This window comes from Bufo bufo, chromosome 10 (assembly GCF_905171765.1).
Source record: "Bufo bufo chromosome 10, aBufBuf1.1, whole genome shotgun sequence".
In the NCBI taxonomy this organism is placed as follows: Eukaryota; Metazoa; Chordata; class Amphibia; order Anura; family Bufonidae; genus Bufo; species Bufo bufo.
This window is the reverse complement of record NC_053398.1, coordinates 63053446-63072149: the sequence shown is the minus strand read 5'-3', so window position 1 is coordinate 63072149 and position 18704 is coordinate 63053446. Positions and strand designations below refer to the sequence as shown.

At 44.9% G+C, this 18704-nt stretch overlaps 1 protein-coding gene across 1 annotated transcript in view; it reads right to left on the bottom strand.

The window, feature by feature from the left end:
* The window catches only part of TAF6L (TATA-box binding protein associated factor 6 like), a 71518-nt gene that overhangs the window by 35142 nt on the left and 17672 nt on the right, over nt 1-18704 (bottom strand). Inside the window, exons 3-10 of the mRNA XM_040410035.1 lie at nt 14057-14143; nt 13067-13217; nt 12929-12979; nt 12762-12856; nt 12252-12326; nt 9450-9667; nt 4979-5111; nt 4738-4866 (exon numbers count right to left, since the gene is read on the bottom strand). Coding sequence (XP_040265969.1) covers nt 4738-4866; nt 4979-5111; nt 9450-9667; nt 12252-12326; nt 12762-12856; nt 12929-12979; nt 13067-13217; nt 14057-14143 — 939 coding nt within the window. The remainder of the gene's footprint in view (nt 1-4737; nt 4867-4978; nt 5112-9449; nt 9668-12251; nt 12327-12761; nt 12857-12928; nt 12980-13066; nt 13218-14056; nt 14144-18704) is intronic.

The following is an 18704-nucleotide window of genomic DNA, read 5'->3' as shown; positions in this document are numbered from 1 at the left end:
CGTGAGCCGCCAGATGTCCCTGAAAAGGAGGAGGGTCGCACCTTCAAGCGCAGGGCTGCTTGTCCGTGGGGGGGTGGGGGTGTGGGGTGAGCAGCTTGTGACTTACGCCAGGTGGGGCTGTGCCCGAAAAAAGGGCTTCTTGCGCCTATCTTGGGAGGGACCGGAGGACGGACCGGCTGCGGGTCGAGGCCCGGAGAACCTGCGGGAGGACCGAAAACGAGATGAACCAGAACGGCCTCGAGTGGCGCCCTTGGTTCTGGGCTGGGGAAGATGGGTGCTCTTTCCACCCGTGGCTTCTGAAATAATCTCGTCTAAACGGGTCCCGAATAAACGGGAGCCTGTGAATGGCAGCCCAGCAAGGGAGCGCTTGGAGGCGGCGTCTGCCGCCCAAACCTTCAGCCAAAGTTCCCTCCTGACTGAAACGGCTAGGGCAGAAGAGCGGGCTATGAGGGCATCCGCATCTAGAGAAGCCTCACAAATAAATTTTCCTGCCTGAACCATCAGTTGGGCTAAGGATCGGAGGTCCTGAATGGGAACGTCCAAACCCAATTCCTGTTCAAGCTGCGAGCCCCATTCAGAGACCGCTTTCCCCACCCAGGCGGAGGCAAAGACCGGTCTGAGGGCTGACCCGGAGGCAGCAAAGATGGCTTTAGAGAGGGACTCCATACGACGGTCCTCGGTGGACTGAAGTGAGGAGCCGTCTGCCACAGGAATGGCCGTGCTCTTAGACAGGCGGGCCACGGGAGGGTCAACCTGCTAGAAATAGATAACATATGTCCAGCTTTTTGGGAGCGGTAAAGCGGGCGGCAGGGCGAGCCCAAGCCTTAGAGACCACCGAAGAGAAGTCGGCGTGGAGAGGAAAAACCTTGGATGCCTGTTTGGGGCGGAAAAAGGACACGCCGGCCTGGTCAGTGCTGGGAGGGTCGTCGTGTATCTTAAAGGTATCGCGAATGTTAGCGGTGAGATGACCCACTGCAGAGGCTAGCTTGGACGGCAGTGCCGAGTCCATGTCCCAATCTGAATCCGCCAATTCTCCCTCAGAAGGCATGTCCTGTGAGGAGGAGAATCCCGACTGAGTCCGCACGAGTGGCAGAGAGAGAGACGCATCTGAGGAGGATGCACACTCTGCCCTGGAGTGCTTCTGAGAGTGCCGGGCCCTGGAGGCTTCACTGGGAGCGAGGGAACCAGAGGGAGCGGCAGAAGCAGTAGACCCGGAGGATGCGACAGGGGGTGTGGCAGCCTGCGGGGTAGGTGGTTTGTCTACAAGGCGGCCTACTATGTGGGTGAGGCTTTCCACGGCCTTGGATAGGGACCTAGCCCAGTCAGGTGGACCAGAGGGAACCGGGAGCCGCACAGCGGTTGGCGGACCCTGCGTTGGGGCCTGGCATGCAGAGCAATGCGGATCAGATTGCCCCCGTGGAAAAGGTTCTCTACAGGCGGTACAGACATGGTACCAGGGCTTAGGGGCCCCTGTGGGATCCGACATGTTGGTGATGACGGTAAAATAACCCAGGAAGAGAGGCCTATACCTGGCGCTAGAAGGGGGTAACAGTCCTACCAGGAGAGCCTCGGGAAGCAAGGAGCAACAGCAGCTGCAGTAGTAGCAGGAGTGCAGAGCAGAGTGGATGTGCGCTCGCCGGACGGAGGTAATGCGAATGTATGTAAGGACCGCAGACGCGGTCCTGGATGCCAGTACAGAAAGTAGAAGCACTGCGGACACCCGCAGTGCCGGTGATCTTCAAGGACCTGATAGTACAGCGCCGATACCCAGGTTAGAGCAAGAGTGGGGGAGCGTAGTAGCTGGGAGGCCCCAAAGGATAGAGGTGGAAAGGGAAGCCAGCAGGTCCCTAGAACTAAAAAGGCCCCAGAATTAACAGACCCCAAGTAGCCAGTGGGGGAGGGGAGGGGGGGATAGGGCTGGAGCAGCCACCTCTCACCATCCTGCTGTCTTCACCCTCGGTCCATTTCAGCAGGGTCGCCCCTTCAGCTACTGGCACCGCAGTGGCAGGACGCTGGAAGAGGGACTTTTCGTGCGGGCGAACCTTACGCTGGCGGGATGCAGGAGAGCTAGGCTGCCCTGGTCCACCTTGTCTTCTGTGGGGGAGGCGGCAGTGCGGATGACCGGCACTGGCACAGCTCAACCCCGGGAGAAACAGAGAGGTCCAGGCATCTCTGTTATCCCTGAAAAAATAAAAGATCCTGATTAAAAATAAAATAAAAAATAAGGAGAAAAAACAGCCCTGCAGAGCAGGGAGTGCCTTGCCTCCTTGGACACTAAGCAAAAACTGGCAGTCTCTCTCTCCAGGCTGAGGGTATAGCTGCTGGAGGAGGGGCTTAACAGTTTTCACTCAGTGTCACGCCTCCTAGGGAGCTGATTTATACCCAAGGTGTCCTGTGTCCCCCAAGGAAATGGGCGAGAAATCCCTTTTTTTGTCCGCAATTGCGGACAAGAATAGGACATGTTCTATTTTTTTGCAGAACGAAAGTGCAGATGCGGACAGCACATTCCGACCCCACTGAAAATGAATGGGTCCGCACCTGTTCCGCAAAATTGCGGAAAGGATGCAGACCCATTTTGCGGACGGGTGAATGGAACTTAACTTGTGTCTCCCACTACGAAGCGTTCAGAAGAACCGCCCTTAATGCAGAAATTGCACTTTTAAACATTCTCCCACACAATCTAACCTCAACAGATAAGAAACTAGTAAGAGTCCTTTTGGCAACAGCAAGGTTACTTATAGCTTCCAACTGGAAAGCACAAGGTCCCTTATCCAGCACCTGTTGGTCAAACAAAGTAGCTGCCATTTCCAGACTAGAAGAACTCTCACATTGGGAACTTAGGACCCATAGTAAATACAAAAAAATCTGGTCTCCATGGATGAAATGGTTCTCCTCACATAACCACGCACTAACAGGTCCTTTTGGTTCTGAAAACGAGACTCAATCTTTAGTAGCACTCCCTAGACATCTAATACAAGTCAAGATGCAGCACGAAATCATCTAGAGTGGCATATTTCCCCTATCCCCTCCTACCCTTTTTCCCTCCTTCCTTCTGTATTATACCTTATGTTTTGAGTTTTTGTTTTATTTCCTTCTCCTTGCAGGTACTAATTCATTTCCATGTCTGAAACACTATTATGTAGACAAATAAGTTTCTCACGACCTTTTGCTTACCCCAGACCTCTTCTCCCTTCCTGAGCCTTAGAACAACATTACCTAGATTTGAGGTCGGTTCTCTAGCTCAGATCGTGAGTACTCAGAGAGCCTGGGACTAGGTAAACCTTTGCTTCTTTGATGTGAACTAAGTCTACTCTTCCCTTGGAAACGTACTTATAAATCACAGGTCACCGTTGGCATAATGTTTCAGAAATTGCCTTCAATCGCTCTACGGATTGTACCTGCCAGTTGGCAGTTTTGTTTTTGCCTTTATGTATGTATTTCATTACTGAAAATTAATAAAAAGATTTTGAAAAGAAAAAAAAAAAAAGAAAAACCGCCCTTAGGTGGTATCTTACCAGTGAAAAACTGAGCTACATATATCCTGCTGGAGAGGATGTGGAGGCAGGGGGTCACTATTTCATATAGTCTGGTCCTGCCCCCTCCTACAGGAAGTCTGGCAGGCTAGCTTTCTTCTTCTTGGCATTATGGACTTCCCAACACACCTACGTACAGTAATAGCACATGTTTTGCTCTCCACAAAACTACGGTACCCATCATGAGATACTGGAAATCCCCTGCAACTCCTCCCATCAAAGAAGTGGTGGCGATGGTATATACTACCTGCACTCATAAAAAAATGATAGCCCTTATGAATCACAAACACTGCAAGTTTGCCTCTATGTGGCAGATTTTGCGGTCCTCCTCTAATGCAGTTGTATCCGACCCATAGAAGAGCCCACCTTTAACGCCGGAACAGAGAGTGCTCTGTTACTGTTGTTGCTTTTGTTCACTTATGTTATATTTTGCTTAATGCTTTTCTATTATCTTTCTTGTATCCCAGTCTATTGAAATAGACTACCACTTCCATAAAAACAAGGATGCAATGGGGAACATTATTAACTGCTTTCACTGCTCTTAATGTTCCTGCATCACTATAGTCCCATATGTATATGTCAATGTTGCATCAGAGATCCGAAATCTGTACACTGTGTAATCTCATATGACTATGGAATTATTGTTACCTTGTACCCTTGAAAATGATAATAAAAAACATTTGACAATCAAAATTTACTCCAGGAAAAAAAAATCTGAACACTAGCCAAAAATTAACACATCTATACAGAGAGATCTATATATAACAACATCTGGTGTCGGGGGGGGGGGGGGGGGGGAGGGCAGCCAATGGCAGGCGGGGACGAGCCTCCCTAGCGTCACCCGCAAAGCTAGGGAGGCTCCCCCCCCCCCCCCGTCTGCCATTGGCTGCTCCCCCCGACACCAGATGTTTTCATCCGTGTACAGGGAGAAGCAGCAGTGGTGGCGCTGGGACCAGGAGCGGCGCAGGGAGCGGGGTAAGTATATTCCCTGTGAGGGGCCCGGCACATGGGGGGGGGGGGGCTTTTTATGATACTGGATAACCCCTTTAAGGTCTAAAACCGGGTACAAGCCATAGAAAGGTGTGGTGGAGATTTGTGAAGAAAGTAACCATGTTTCTCTAAACACTTATAACTCCACTTAAAATAAACTATTGTCAAATACTCAACCTTACTGCAATATGTTATTTCACCTTTGTCTACTTACTAGAATGGCTCCATAGACCTTATGGCCATCCGCCTTAACCTGTGCATTGGACATTGAGTGATCATCTAGCACGGTTTGCAATCCAGACCAGTAAGTTGGTAGCAAAGGGTACAACACCTGTTCCACTGCCTGAATGAGAAAAGTTAGCATTCAAGTTGTGGCCAGCTTTTACCTTACATACTGAAATATGCATCCATCCTTATATAATGAAAAGATCACAAGCCATGCTAAAACAGCTTACCTTCCAGCCTAGGGCATGGAGACCAACCACAGCACCATAATGGGAGCACAAAGGGCGGACAGGGTCTCCCAAAACTTTTTGCAGAGATTGCAAAACCTGTGTATACAGTGAACCTTCCAAGTCCCGATGTGTCCTGAAGATTACAAAAAATAAAATAAAATTATAAGTATTTGTGGCTAAAAGCTCTACCATCAGACTATGTTAAAAGATTCTGTCACATTTGCCAAAAATTAGCACTGCATGCAAGTGACAAACACCATGACGATGGACTCTGTGGCGAAACTAACCGCTCCACTGGGTTTTGGAGGGGCCAGTTTGCCAGCCTCTTGCCCCAGGATTATGGGCCCTCTCATCAGCCCATGCTAAACTAAAACCCCATGGCGATTCGACTGTGTTTGTGGCATCTGAGCGCTGTTTGGATATTTTGAGCGCTCAGATCCAAGCCATCTGGGGATATGTTAAATGTCTATGTTACTGTAATGGTTGGGACATTGTATATTTAAATAGTGATGTCTGTCCTATTGTCCCCACGTGTGTATTGGCGATTTCCCTTTGTCCTGAGAGATAATTGAATTACTCCTCGGTTGTCTCCAGGACAGAAGACATTGTGTATTCTCCTGCCTGTGATAATTACATCAACCCATTGTGTAAGGTAATTGTATCACAGGCAGAGGGGAGGATTTTGTGTGGGAGTGTTTTACTGTATTGTACGTGTTTATTGGTTGTTTTTACAAAACCCTGTGGGTGGTACTAATGTGTAACAATGTTATATAAGAACAATAAACACACAGCTCTGGGTGACCACTGCTTGACCCTCAACACGGAGCTTCGTCTCGTTCTTGGGGGGATTCACTGTATGCTGTTAGAGACTGATTGCTAGGAGTGTAAGCAGCTTGGGTGTGTTTCCTATTCGTCTGCTAGCAGCTATTCGTGAGGTACCGTTCGGAGTTTGGAGCATTCTCTTGTATGCAGTTACAGACTCATTAAAAGTTCAGGTACTTTCACACTAGCGTTTTTGCTGGATCCGGCAGGGTCCAGCAAAAACGCTTCCGTTAGTTATAATACAACCATCTGCATCCGTTATGAATGGATCCGGTTGTATTATCTTAAACATATCTATAACATAGCCAAGATGGATCCGTAATTAACTCAATTTAAAGTCAATGGGGTCATTACGGATCAGTCTTGCATCCGCATCCCAGGACAGAAAGCAAAATACAACAAGTTGCGGTTTGCTCTCTGGTATGGGAACGCAACTAAACGGAATGGAATGCATTTTGGAGCATTCCGTTCTGTTCAGTTCAGTTTGGTCCCCATTGACAATGAATAAAACTGAAGCGTTTTTTTTTCCGGTATTGAGCCCCTATGACGGAACTCAATACTGGAAAACTTAATTGCTAGTGTGAAAGTACCCTTAATGATGGCCGTCAGGCAGCATTGATATACAGTACAACTGTGCAATGCGCCATGGTTTCCATTTTTAACAGCTACCACAATGCAGAAATAAACAGCCTAAACTGTAAAAACAAAAAACATGCACTAAAATTCTCGGTCTACAGACTCTCATTTTACAGCAATCTACTTGGTACTGGGAACACGTAAAGAGTCCTGCAAACAAATATTCTGTGGAAATGTGATTAAGGCAGCCTGTCACTAACTTTTAGTTCTAGTGTGGGGTCTCATGGACACCTAGTTTTCCGAAGCGAACAAGCTTCCTTTAATTAAACTGAAGACCCTTCTAAATCGTATTTGTTAATAAAGTTACTGCTGTAGAGTTTGAGGACTCCTTCACATAGCCGTCCTTTTTAAATAACCCCCCACCAGTGGGACCTGTCAAGGGAAGCATACTTACATGCTCAATGACGTTCAGTTGGTCACCTGCTGTCTTCACTGCGCTTTATTCACTGCATGCCAACCTCCCGCACAGACAGGGGTCACCGTCACTGCTGTGGCCAGTCTTTGGCTGCAGCAGCACATATGAAACCCATTTGCACCAAATGTTTACTTGCGGGACCAAAGAGCAGTGAAGACAGCAGTGAGCTGAATGCAAGTGTTGGAGAGCAGATAATTATGCTTCACTTTACAGGTCCCACTGAGGGGGAAAGTGAGGTTATTAAAAAGCACTTGAAAGTTGGACAACCACTTTAACTTCAAAAAGCACACTGATCCTGACTGTTCTGGCTCTCTCCTCTATCTCCCTCCCTTCCTCTTCGTGTTAGAGATAGCAGCAAAGATGGGGAAGTACACAGCAGATCAGATTGTGGAGAGGGGGAAAGCATCCAGGTTATCAGGGAGAGCAGAAAATTCTACAGAAGAAGGCGGGGACTGAATAACATAGCTGTGTACCAGTGTCAGCACCCGCTGGAAACACTGCAGGGGAAGGGGGGAATGGCACATCCCTCAGTATCAGTGTCTGTTAGCAAAAGGGAGAATTCCTTTAAGGGCTTGAGAAGGAATCAGTCCAGGAATGAAGCTTTGCTGATACAAGAGAACTAGTGACGAAAGCAGCATTCTGGACACACAGGACTCCCATCCAGCATGTATTACTGGGAGGGACAAGCCCACATAAGAAAAGCAGGTTGCAAACTGCAAAGTGAAGGTCGGACAATGCATAAAAGAATACAGATTGCAGGCCAAAACTTAGCACAACTATTGAACTGAAGGTAACCTCTAACACATGCAAAAAATCATTGTCTTCTATGTTGAAGATGTCCATAGCTTTTAAGGACAAATTTTCCCTCATGCAGGACTTTTTTGTTGCACTACATTTGGTGCCTTTCAAGTATAGTTCCACTTTTCTGACCATACTTATAAATGTGCTGAACGTTAGATAGAATTACCTCATATATTAATTTCCCTATACTTTTACCCAGCTTTTCTGCCCAAAGGCACCAAGCAGTGGTTTCACATGGAGACAGAATTCATCCAAAACCTTCAGCTCAACAGGAGGATTCTGTCCTCCCCGAGCTCGCCTTAGGACACCCACGTTACGGCTTGACAGATGTACTGCCCCAATCAAACTCCCCACCTGCCACTGTCCTCGGACTGCATATAACATGAAGGAATAGATCAGAAGAATAGTCAGATACCCAATAGCAATCATCAGCACTCTGTGCACTTCCTTCTGCTTATACATAGCAGGCTGAACTGTAATGTAAAACATAAGGGCAAGAAAGAGCAAAGTCGGAGTCCCTAATGCCACAGGAGATCTGTAGATTTTATTCCATTTCCTAGGCAAGATTATGGGGGCAGCCATCTTGTTTTACTTGTTGTTTGCATTTAGAGATTTGCTTTACAGCTGCCATAAGGGCCACAGACCCATTAGACTGGATGGTACCCATTGACTTCTATGGGAGAGTCTCCTACACCTGCTCTGTGACCTGTGCAGCATCACTTCACAGGTAGGAAGTAGAAAAGCTGTGTCCATCACCTATTGTGAATGGTGGATCCTGTGATATCTATACAGAGGTGATATCTGCCATTGTAATCCTGCTTGTGATGATAATTAGATCACTGGTAAAAAGTGAAATTTCTACAGAAGAGGAAGCCTCCACATATTATGAGACTTAGTGGCCAGTGTGAAAACAGCAGGATTTTAGAAACAATCAACATAAAAAACTTGATTAAGGGTACTTTCACACTAGCGTTTTTCTTTTCCGGCGCCGACTTCCTTCCTAGGGGCTCAAATCCGGAAAAGAACTGTTCAGTTTTATCCTAATGCATTCTGAATGGAGAGTAATCCGTTCAGGATGCATCAGGATGTCTTCAGTTCAGTCTTTTCAGAAAAACATAGCATGTTGTATTTTTACCTCCGGCCAAAAATCCTGAACACTTTGACTGAACGCCAAATCCGGTCTTTTTCCTATTGACTTGCATTAACGCCGGATCCGGCGCTGTGTGTTCAGTCAAACCAGATCCGGCTTTTGCATGTTAAACCCAAAAAATGTGAAAAAAAAGTTAAAGTCCATAAATGGCGGATCCGTTTTTTCCAATGCATTTTTTTATTGTGATCAAAATCCTGATCAGAATTCAAATGTAATCCGTTTTCACAAGTTTTTCCGGATCCCGCGGGCAGTTCCGGTGTCTGAATTAAACGCCGGATTAAAACAACGCTAGTGTGAAAGTAGCCTTAAACAATTGGTTATTTTCTGATTATATATTTCCCTTTATACAATACCAAAACACTCACTCACATATACTTTTAAGTTCATGACTGCATTGAACAATTTCTTCTAAAACAGCAACCAAAAGAGTTAAAGGTTACCTAAACCTTCACACAAAGCACTAGAGATGAAAGGTCAGACTGATCGGCACCTTCCCCTTGCATTGGCTCTGTTCCGGCAGCATGCAAAGTATGGATCCTATATGCTTTGTATGGATCGGTAATGCAGAGCAGGGCTGATGCAAGCGGAAGGTGCAGAGCACTCTGAGAAGCGCCACTGCACCTTCCATACTATCGATTCTCTCTCACCATATGCAACTCAGTAATCCCGCTCCATAGTCTCGTAACGTCCAGTGATCATTTAGTGGGTTTATGGAGGCAGCAAGCGGCTCAGTTACACAGTACAATACACTCTGCATGAGACTGCAGCCGTAACTTCCCAAATACAGATACGGATTTGACAGGAGAGACCGAACTAACTGCAACAGACGACTCAGCTGCTCCAGATCATGACTCACTGACTTGACCTAGGGGAAAATAAAAAAAATACATTTGGGGGAAAGAATAGACAATTAACAGTAGAGGTTTTTGCCTTACCTACCATCAGATGGTGCCGTTTTAACCTCCTAACAGTCACATTAAAATTGGAAAATCCCTTTCAAAAAGGTCACTTTTTTATAGTAGAGTTTTAATGTGTCTGAAGTAAATCGTGTTCGCGCACAACTCACAATTGCATTTTTAACCCCTTAGTGACATAATTCATTTTAGCCTTAAGGACCAGAAACATTTACCCCCTTTGTGTTCCAGCAGTCATGTTTTTATTTTTTTTCTACTAAATTATTTTATTTTTTTGCGGGATTAGGGGGAAAGATAAAAAACTGCAATTTGAACATTATTTTGTGGAATTTATTTACAGCGTTCACTGTGTGGTATAACTAGCAAAACTTTATTATGTGGGTCACTACAATGATGATGATGCCACATTTCTGTACATTTATGATTATGTTTTTTCCTTTCCTTCTGCAGGCTATCAGCTCCTGGGCTGCCCCCCCCCCCCTCCTCTAGGCTGAAAGTGAGGGGGAGCAGCTGCTTTAGCCGCTCATATCTCTGGATAGGTAGCAGCTAGAGACATGGGAAATCAGGATACAGTGAATGTCCCTGAAAGTGAAAGCAGGTTTTACTGCGTTTATTCCCAACTCGATTTCGAACAGCAATATCTCCTGCTGATGATGTGCTAATGCTGTCATGGAATGCCAGCTTTCAAACAAGACCAGGCCCATATCTCTAGCTGCTAATAATTCAGAGATTTGAGCAGTTAAATCAGCCCTCCCTTCTGTCCTAACTGGTCTCGGGCAGAACAATTCTGTGCTTTTCCCAAAGCCCGAGCTAAACTCGGGGAAAACTGGAAAACTGTGGTTAATGGTCATCCCAAAAGATTAAAGATATGATCAGTTTGTCACTTCTCACAGTATATTTTGATATCTGCCAAGCCTGCTTTTAAATGGGTTTTGCATAGTAAAAAAATGTAATGTAAAAATAATATTGTTTTGAGCTGGGACAATACAGAATATTCCAGTTTAATGTATTTTTCATCTATTCCCTGAATAGGTAATAAATGCAAGATCGGTTTTAGAGGTCTAATTCCCACCGATCCTGCATTTCTAACCTATCAAGTGGATTTTGTTTGCACAGACACCAGGGAGCTGGGCTCTAATACACATTAGGCTACTTTCACACTAGCGTTCAGGGCTCCGCTTGTGAGTTCCGTTTGAAGGAGCTCACAAGTGGCCCCGAACGGATCCGTCCAGCCCTAATGCATTCTGAATGGATGCGGATCCGCTCAGAATGCATCAGTCTGGCAGCGTTTGTCCTCCGCTCCGCTCAGCAGACGGACACCTGAACGCTGCTTGCAGCGTTCAGGTGTCCGCCTGGCCGTGCGGAGGCAAACGGATCCGTCCAGACTTACAATGTAAGTCAATGGGGACGGATCCGTTTGAAGTTGACACAGTATGGCTCAATTTTCAAACGGATCCGTCTCCCATTGACTTTCAATGTAAAGTCAAAACGGATCCGTTTGCATTATCATGAAAAAAAAAAAAAAAAAATTATTTTTTTTTTTGTTCAGGGTAATGCAAACGGATCCGTTCTGAACGGATCTAAGCGTTTGCATTATAGGTGCGGATCCGTCTGGGCACATACCAGACGGATCCGACCTAAACGCAGGTGTGAAAGTAGCCTTAGACTTATACAAGGTCAGCTGAAAATTATCTAATGTGTATGACCAGATTAAGGCTACTTTCACACTACCGTTTAGAGCGGGTCCGTCTGATGTCTGCCCAGACGGATCCGCTCCTATAATGCAGACTTGGGATCCGTTCAGAACGGATCCGTCTGCATTATATTGTAGAAAAAATTCTAAGTGTGAAAGTAGCTTCAGACGGATCCGTCCAGACTTTACATTGAAAGTCAATGGGGGACGGATCCGTTTGAAAATTGAGCCATACTGTGTCAACTTCAAACGGATCCGTCCCCATTGACTTACATTGTAAGTCTGGACGGATCCGTTTGCCTCCGCACGGCCAGGCGGACACCCGAACGCTGCAAGCAGCGTTCGGGTGTCCGCTTGCTGAGTGGAGCGGAGGCTGAACGCTGCCAGACTGATGCATTCTGAGCGGATCTGCATCCACTCAGAATGCATTAGGGCAGTACGGATGCGTTCGGGGCCGCTTGTGAGCCCCTTCAAACGTAACTCACAAGCGGAGCCCCGAACGCTAGTGTGAAAGTAGCCTAAATGTGAGCAGGACTGGTTGCCTCCACTTGCAGAGCTGCCTGGTGAGTGAGGGGGCGAGGGCTCACTACACTCTGGCTCTTCCATATACAACATATTAGTGAGCATTCCTGTCAGGCTGTTCAGCCATGATAGTATTGCATCATTACCATCTACTGTAGAGCAGTATCAACCTCCTAGGCAGCTCTGCAAGTGGTGGCAATCAGTCCTGCTCATATTCTAGGACAGTTTGCTGCAGCCATTTTAAATCATTCCTGGAGAACCCCTTTAAATTACTAACATACTGTAAGACATTACTACAATATTGGTAATTATATACTTACCCCACTCACAACATACACAAAATATGGTAACAATGCAGCTATTTTTGAGTTTGTCTGTAAATCCTGAAGTGCCACCTGGGATGGATTAAGACAAGACGCATAAACAGTAATGAGTAAATGGGATAATACTAAACAAGGCCATACATATGAGAGTAAAGTTACCATTATACCAGGAGATGTCATACAAATCACGATAAACAATCAAACATGTATCGACTCGATTATTATAAGCATAGATAATCGTTTGGACTTGAGGTCCTTACTAGTTTTTTTTTTTTTTTTAAATGTTCCTTATTATTACATGTAAAGATGGGGGACAGATGCCTGGTCAAACGGCGGGTATGAGATTGTTAGCGATTAGACAACTTCATATTATACAAATGGATTTCCTACTCCATCACCTACTGAATGTGTATGGCCAACTTAAGAACTCCCTAGAGTACTGATGGTAGTGATGGGCCACATTCACAATTGACTTAGTGTTAGGTATATAATAAATATAATTAGTACCTTCATAAGATTCAAATCATCCCCTAGGACAGCTCTCGTCACACGCTGATAATATTTCAATAGGTCATCTGTTAGCATTGATACACCAGCAGGAACTGGAAGATTATATGAAAAATTAACATCCACAAATGTTCATAGGGAATTATATGTAACATGTGAACACTTACCTGTCCCTTGTGGCTCCAGGTTTCCTTTACTGTCCAGATAAGATACATGAACTGGGGAAAGCAAAGACAATTTAGCAAGATCTAGAAAAAACCAACCACTCAGAATATTTGCAGACCAAGGCAAAGATGGCTTCTTACCTCTTACAGCAGTCTCTGCAGTTCCTTTGGGAATGTTTGTGGCTAACGCCAGTTCCACCAAATTTATATCACGATCCTCAGCACAATGACAGTCACCATCTCTAACACTGCGAAACGATACCGGGTCTGGGGATCCATGTCCATATATTGGCTAAAAGAGACAACTGCACATTGTTTATGTAAATTAACCGAGTGAACAACACTGCTCTAACGACAGGAAGAATGACCTACAGGAGCTTGTACTCAAAATAATATGAATTTTTTCGCCCCAAAGTAGGGGAAATATGCCCCTTCGTCTTATGGGGCGAATGCTAATGAAGCGCTTCCATTATGGAAGCGCTTCATCAGTACCGGAGGACCGGGAAGCGGTGAAGACTCTGTACTCACAGCTTCCTGGTCCTCGGCTCGGCTATCGGCTGTGCAGGGCTGCGCACAGCGTGAGGGCGCTCTGTGACCTCACACTGTGCGCCGCGATACACAACCGACAGCAGGATGAAGAGGATCGCGATGGTGAGGAGCGGTGGCGTCCAGGAGCAGAAGAGGTGAGGTTTTTTTTAAATTTTATTTGCACTGGGGGCTGATGGCTGAATATATGGGGGCTGACATAAGGGGACTGATAGATGGTTGGAGGGTTGATGCGAGGTATTGGGGTTTGATCTGAGGTCTGATTGACATTGGGGGTCTGATTGGGGCTATAAGCTGAGGTCTGATTAACATTGGGGGTCCGATTGCTGGTCAGACCTAAGGTGTAATGGAAAATATTTTTTTCTTATTGTTCTCCTCTTGTGGGCCGCACGGCGAAAAATACGGTACATCTATCCAGCACTGGCTTTCATGAATATGACCAAGTTAGAGAGAATATTCAGATTAACATATAGCTAATCCTGAATCTGGAATGTATGAAGGATGAACTAACAAAATCGACCCCTAGTACCAAAATGACTTAGGTAAGATTCCTATGATTTCCAGTATCCTGCATTATCTCATTACCTCTACATTGCTCCAGCGTAATGCTCGGTTGAAGTCCTCCACTGTAAGTCTTCTCCTCCGAGAGTGCCTGAGACACTGTGCACTGAACTGTGGATCAAAATATAAAGGGACATGAGACACTGGAGGCAGAGTGTTACATAGAATACTGACATGAAGAGAACGAGAGGCTGTCCTGTAGAATAAAATTGTTCCTTCATGCTTCAATAATACCAGGCAGCAATATTACTTTCCTACTCTTGTATTGATCTTGATTCCCCACAACCCCTACAGGCGCAGTGCACGAGCTTATAGCCATGGAGATCGGAGAGGAGACAAGGAGAGGACCTGAGCCCCATGAGTGCTTATGTGTCTGTCAATGGGAATGGTTCGACAGCTACTGGAGAATATGGGAGGGGGTATAGAGTTAATCCAGCACTGGTATTAGGAATAACATTTCTTCTTTATTGCTCCAGTGTAAAATCCAATAAACAGTCCTTAAAGGGAAGTTGTCACGTTGAACAAGATATTTGCGCTGCAGACAGCATGTTATAGAGCCGGAGGAGAATCAGATATAGTTTTGTGGAAAAATATTCAGTAAAACTTGTAATTTAATTATTAAAGTTCCTGCTCATTCTGGGCTTGGGTGTCAAGGATTCAGTCTTATCAGTGACTGACAGCCTTCCCTCTATGACTGTGTATACAGAGAGCTGTCAGTCACTGATAGGACCGCCTGCTTGACTTCAAAACCCCAAATTAGAAGAATGAATTTAAAGGCTATGTACAGCTTTGGGGGCAATTTGTTTTTCATTAGTGCACTGTACTTATTACAAGCTAGAATTCATTTATTTACTTGGTTTTTATTAAAAACATGGAACCCTTTTCTCCGTGCAGAACTGAGATGTTCTATTAGCAGAAGTTGAATTTTCTCTCTGCTCAGTCAGACAGGGAGCTGACAGGCTCCTTATCTCTGTTCTCAGACATTATAAACACTCATTATAGTGCCGTTCTTATCTTTCTGATGACAATGTGGCTTAAATAAGTGTTTATGACCTCTTAGTAATTTTGAGAAAAGGGTTATTAGATGACCGACACAAAGTGAAAGCGAAAGTAGGATGCACACAGCTAAGGCTACTTTCACACTCGCGTTTGGTGCGGATCCGTCTTGTATCTGCACAGACGGATCTGCACAGGTAATGCAAACGCTTGTATCCATTCATAATGGATCCGTTTGCATTATTCATAAATAAAAAGTCAAAGTCAAAACGGATCCGTCTTGACTTACATTGAAAGTCAATGGGGGACGGATCCGTTTTCAATTGCATCATATTGTGTCAGTGAAAAACGGATCTGTCCCCATTGACTTACATTGTAAGCCAGGACAGATCCATTTGGCTCCGCATCGTCAGATGGTCACCAAAACGATGCAAGCTGCATTTTAGTGACCGTCTAAAAAACGCAACGGAGACCAAACGCAGCCAAATTGATGAATTCTGAACGGATCCTTATCCATTCAGAATGCATTGGGGCTGAACTGATCTGTTTTGGGCCGCTTGGGAGAGCCCTAAAACGGATCTCACAAGCGGACCTAGAAACGCCAGTGTGAAAGTAGCCTAAGGGTACTTTCACACTAGCGGTTTTCTTTTCTGGCGTAGAGTTTCGTCCTAGGGGCTCTATACTGGAAAAGAACTGATCAGTTTTATCCCCATGCATTCTGAATGTAGAGCAATGCGTTCAGGATGCATCAGGATGTCTTCAGTTCAGTCTTTTTGACTGTTCAGGACGGAGATAATACCGCAGCATGCTGCGGTTTTATCTCCGGCCAAAAAAACTGAACATTTGCCTGAATCCAGCCTTTTTTTCCATAGGAATGTATTAGTGCCGGATCCGGCATTCAAAATACTGCAATGCCAGAATCCGCCATTCCGGTCTGTGAAAAAAAATAAACGCGGGATCAGTTTTTCCAGATGACACCGAAAAGACGGATCCGGCATTTCAATGCATTTGTAAGACTGATCAGGATCCTGATCAGTCTTACAAATGCCATCAGTTGGCATATGTTTTGACGGATCCGGCAGGCAGTTCCGGCGATGCAAGTGTGAAAGTACCCCAACCCTTTGTAACAGAACGGCTCAATGTTTTTAAAAAAGACCAAATGAAAAAATAATTTTTAGGCCCAAATGAGTAAAATACAATCATAAAAAAATGACTGCAAAAGGTGTACATAGCCTTTAAATGAATGAAATACAATTTATACAAAATCTTTTTCCAGAAAACTATATATCAGTCCGCTCAGCTCCTCCTGCTCTATAATATGGTGCCTGCAGCTAATAGACACCACAAAATGGCAGGTTCCCTTTAAAGTATGTCTGCTTATGCGTTTCTGAAGCGCTTCATGTCACAGTGTATAAATAAATATATCCGCCATCAGTTTATTACACATATCAACCAATCAAAATGCACAGAATATCACGATAAGTATGGAGAAGTGATATGATAACTGGGCGTTCCCATTCTCCTTGTCAATGGGATGTCTGATAAGTGACTGGACACTTCCATCCTGTGTAAGAACAAAGCCTTCTTTACAAGGGAAATGATAGCACCCAGTTGTTAATTTATTCATACATTTCCATAAGGAATACTAGAGGAATGGCACAATGTAAAATTCGAAGAAAAGATGCTTTAAAATTATTTCACCATACAGAGGAGCTGACATATCTCACGGGACATAATTTGCAACAGAAAATATCCATTGCAGATTCACCATGGAGTCTAGTTCAATATGAGTGCCAAAATTTGATCCGCTCTCACATGCTATAGTCACCACAGCATCTAAGGGGTTAAATGTCTAATTGGCAGACATTAGCCCTGGGCACCCTGTAGCTATGGCAATCATTCTGCTCCGGAGCAGGCGCCATCTTTAAAAAGACGACATTTTGCGCAATTTTAAGCTTTATTATATGCAAATTAGCCTCTAGGAGCAGGGGGGTGTTGCTCCTGCTCTTAGAGGCTCCGTTCTCCCACCTCTGGTCATGCCCTGCCATCCTTGATTGACAGAGACAGGCAGCGTTAGTCTCCTCCTGCTGGCCATGTGTGCTGGGGAAATCTCACACCTGCGCCATCCCGTTCAGTATTCAGCGCAGGCACAGTGAGGGAAGTACACTCGCCGGCTTCCTCACTGCACCTGTGCCGAATACGTCACAGTGCTCCCGGAAGAGAAGACAGCTGGCATCACAGAAGAAGGAGGAGAGTGCGGTGACGTCACTGGATCCTCCTATGTGGTAAGTATTTTCCTAATTGGCCAGCGCTTTATTCCCCACTGATACCACCAATGATCAAAGGAGGCATTAAATGAAACAAAATTTTATATAAAAAAGCAATACTAATAATTATTATAGTTATGAACCACTATATCACAACAAATCAAATTAATTTGGCCACCAGATTATATATATATATATATATATACATATATACACAGTACAGACCAAAAGTTTGGACACACCTTCTCATTCAAAGAGTTTTCTTTATTTTCATGACTATGAAGGCATCAAAACTATGAATTAACACATGTGGAATTATATACATAACAAACAAGTGTGAAACAACTGAAAATATGTCATATTCTAGGTTCTTCAAAGTAGCCACCTTTTGCTTTGATTACTGCTTTGCACACTCTTGGCCTTCTCTTGATGAGCTTCAAGAGGTAGTCCCCTGAAATGGTCTTCCAACAGTCTTGAAGGAGTTCCCAGAGATGCTTAGCACTTGTTGGCCCTTTTGCCTTCACTCTGCGGTCCAGCTCACCCCAAACCATCTCGATTGGGTTCAGGTTCGGTGACTGTGGAGGCCAGGTCATCTGGCGCAGCACCCCATCACTCTCCTTCATGGTCAAATAGCCCTTACTTTCAAAGTTTTCCCAATTTTTCGGCTGACTGACTGACCTTCATTTCTTAAAGTAATGATGGCCACTCGTTTTTCTTTACTTAGCTGCTTTTTTCTTGCCATAATACAAATTCTAACAGTCTATTCAGTAGGACTATCAGCTGTGCATCCACCTGACTTCTCCTCAACGCAACTGATGGTCCCAACCCCATTTATAAGGCAAGAAATCCCACTTATTAAACCTGACAGGGCACACCTGTGAAGTGAAAACCATTTCAGGGGACTACCTCTTGAAGCTCATCAAGAGAATGCCAAGAGTGTGCAAAGCAGTAATCAAAGCAAAAGGTGACTACTTTGAAGAACCTAGAATATGACATATTTTTAGTTGTTTCACACTTGTTTGTTATGTATATAATTCCACATGTGTTAATTCATAGTTTTGATGCCTTCAGTGTGAATCTACAATTTTCATAGTCATGAAAATAAAGAAAACTCTTTGAATGAGAAGGTGTGTCCAAACTTTTGGTCTGTACTGTATATATATATATATATATATATATATATATTAGCAGAAGGACCCGGATTCGCACGGGTATATTTCATCTATTTCATTTTATGTTTCCGTGTGTCGTAAAAAGATAGACAGTTTCCCCCATAACAGTGACCTCTACAGTACCCGCCCCTTTAACAATGACCTCCACAGTGCCCGCCCCTTTAACAGTGACCGCCCCTTAAGCATTGGCCACCCCTATAACAGTGACTTTCACAGTGGCCGCCCCTTTAACAGGGA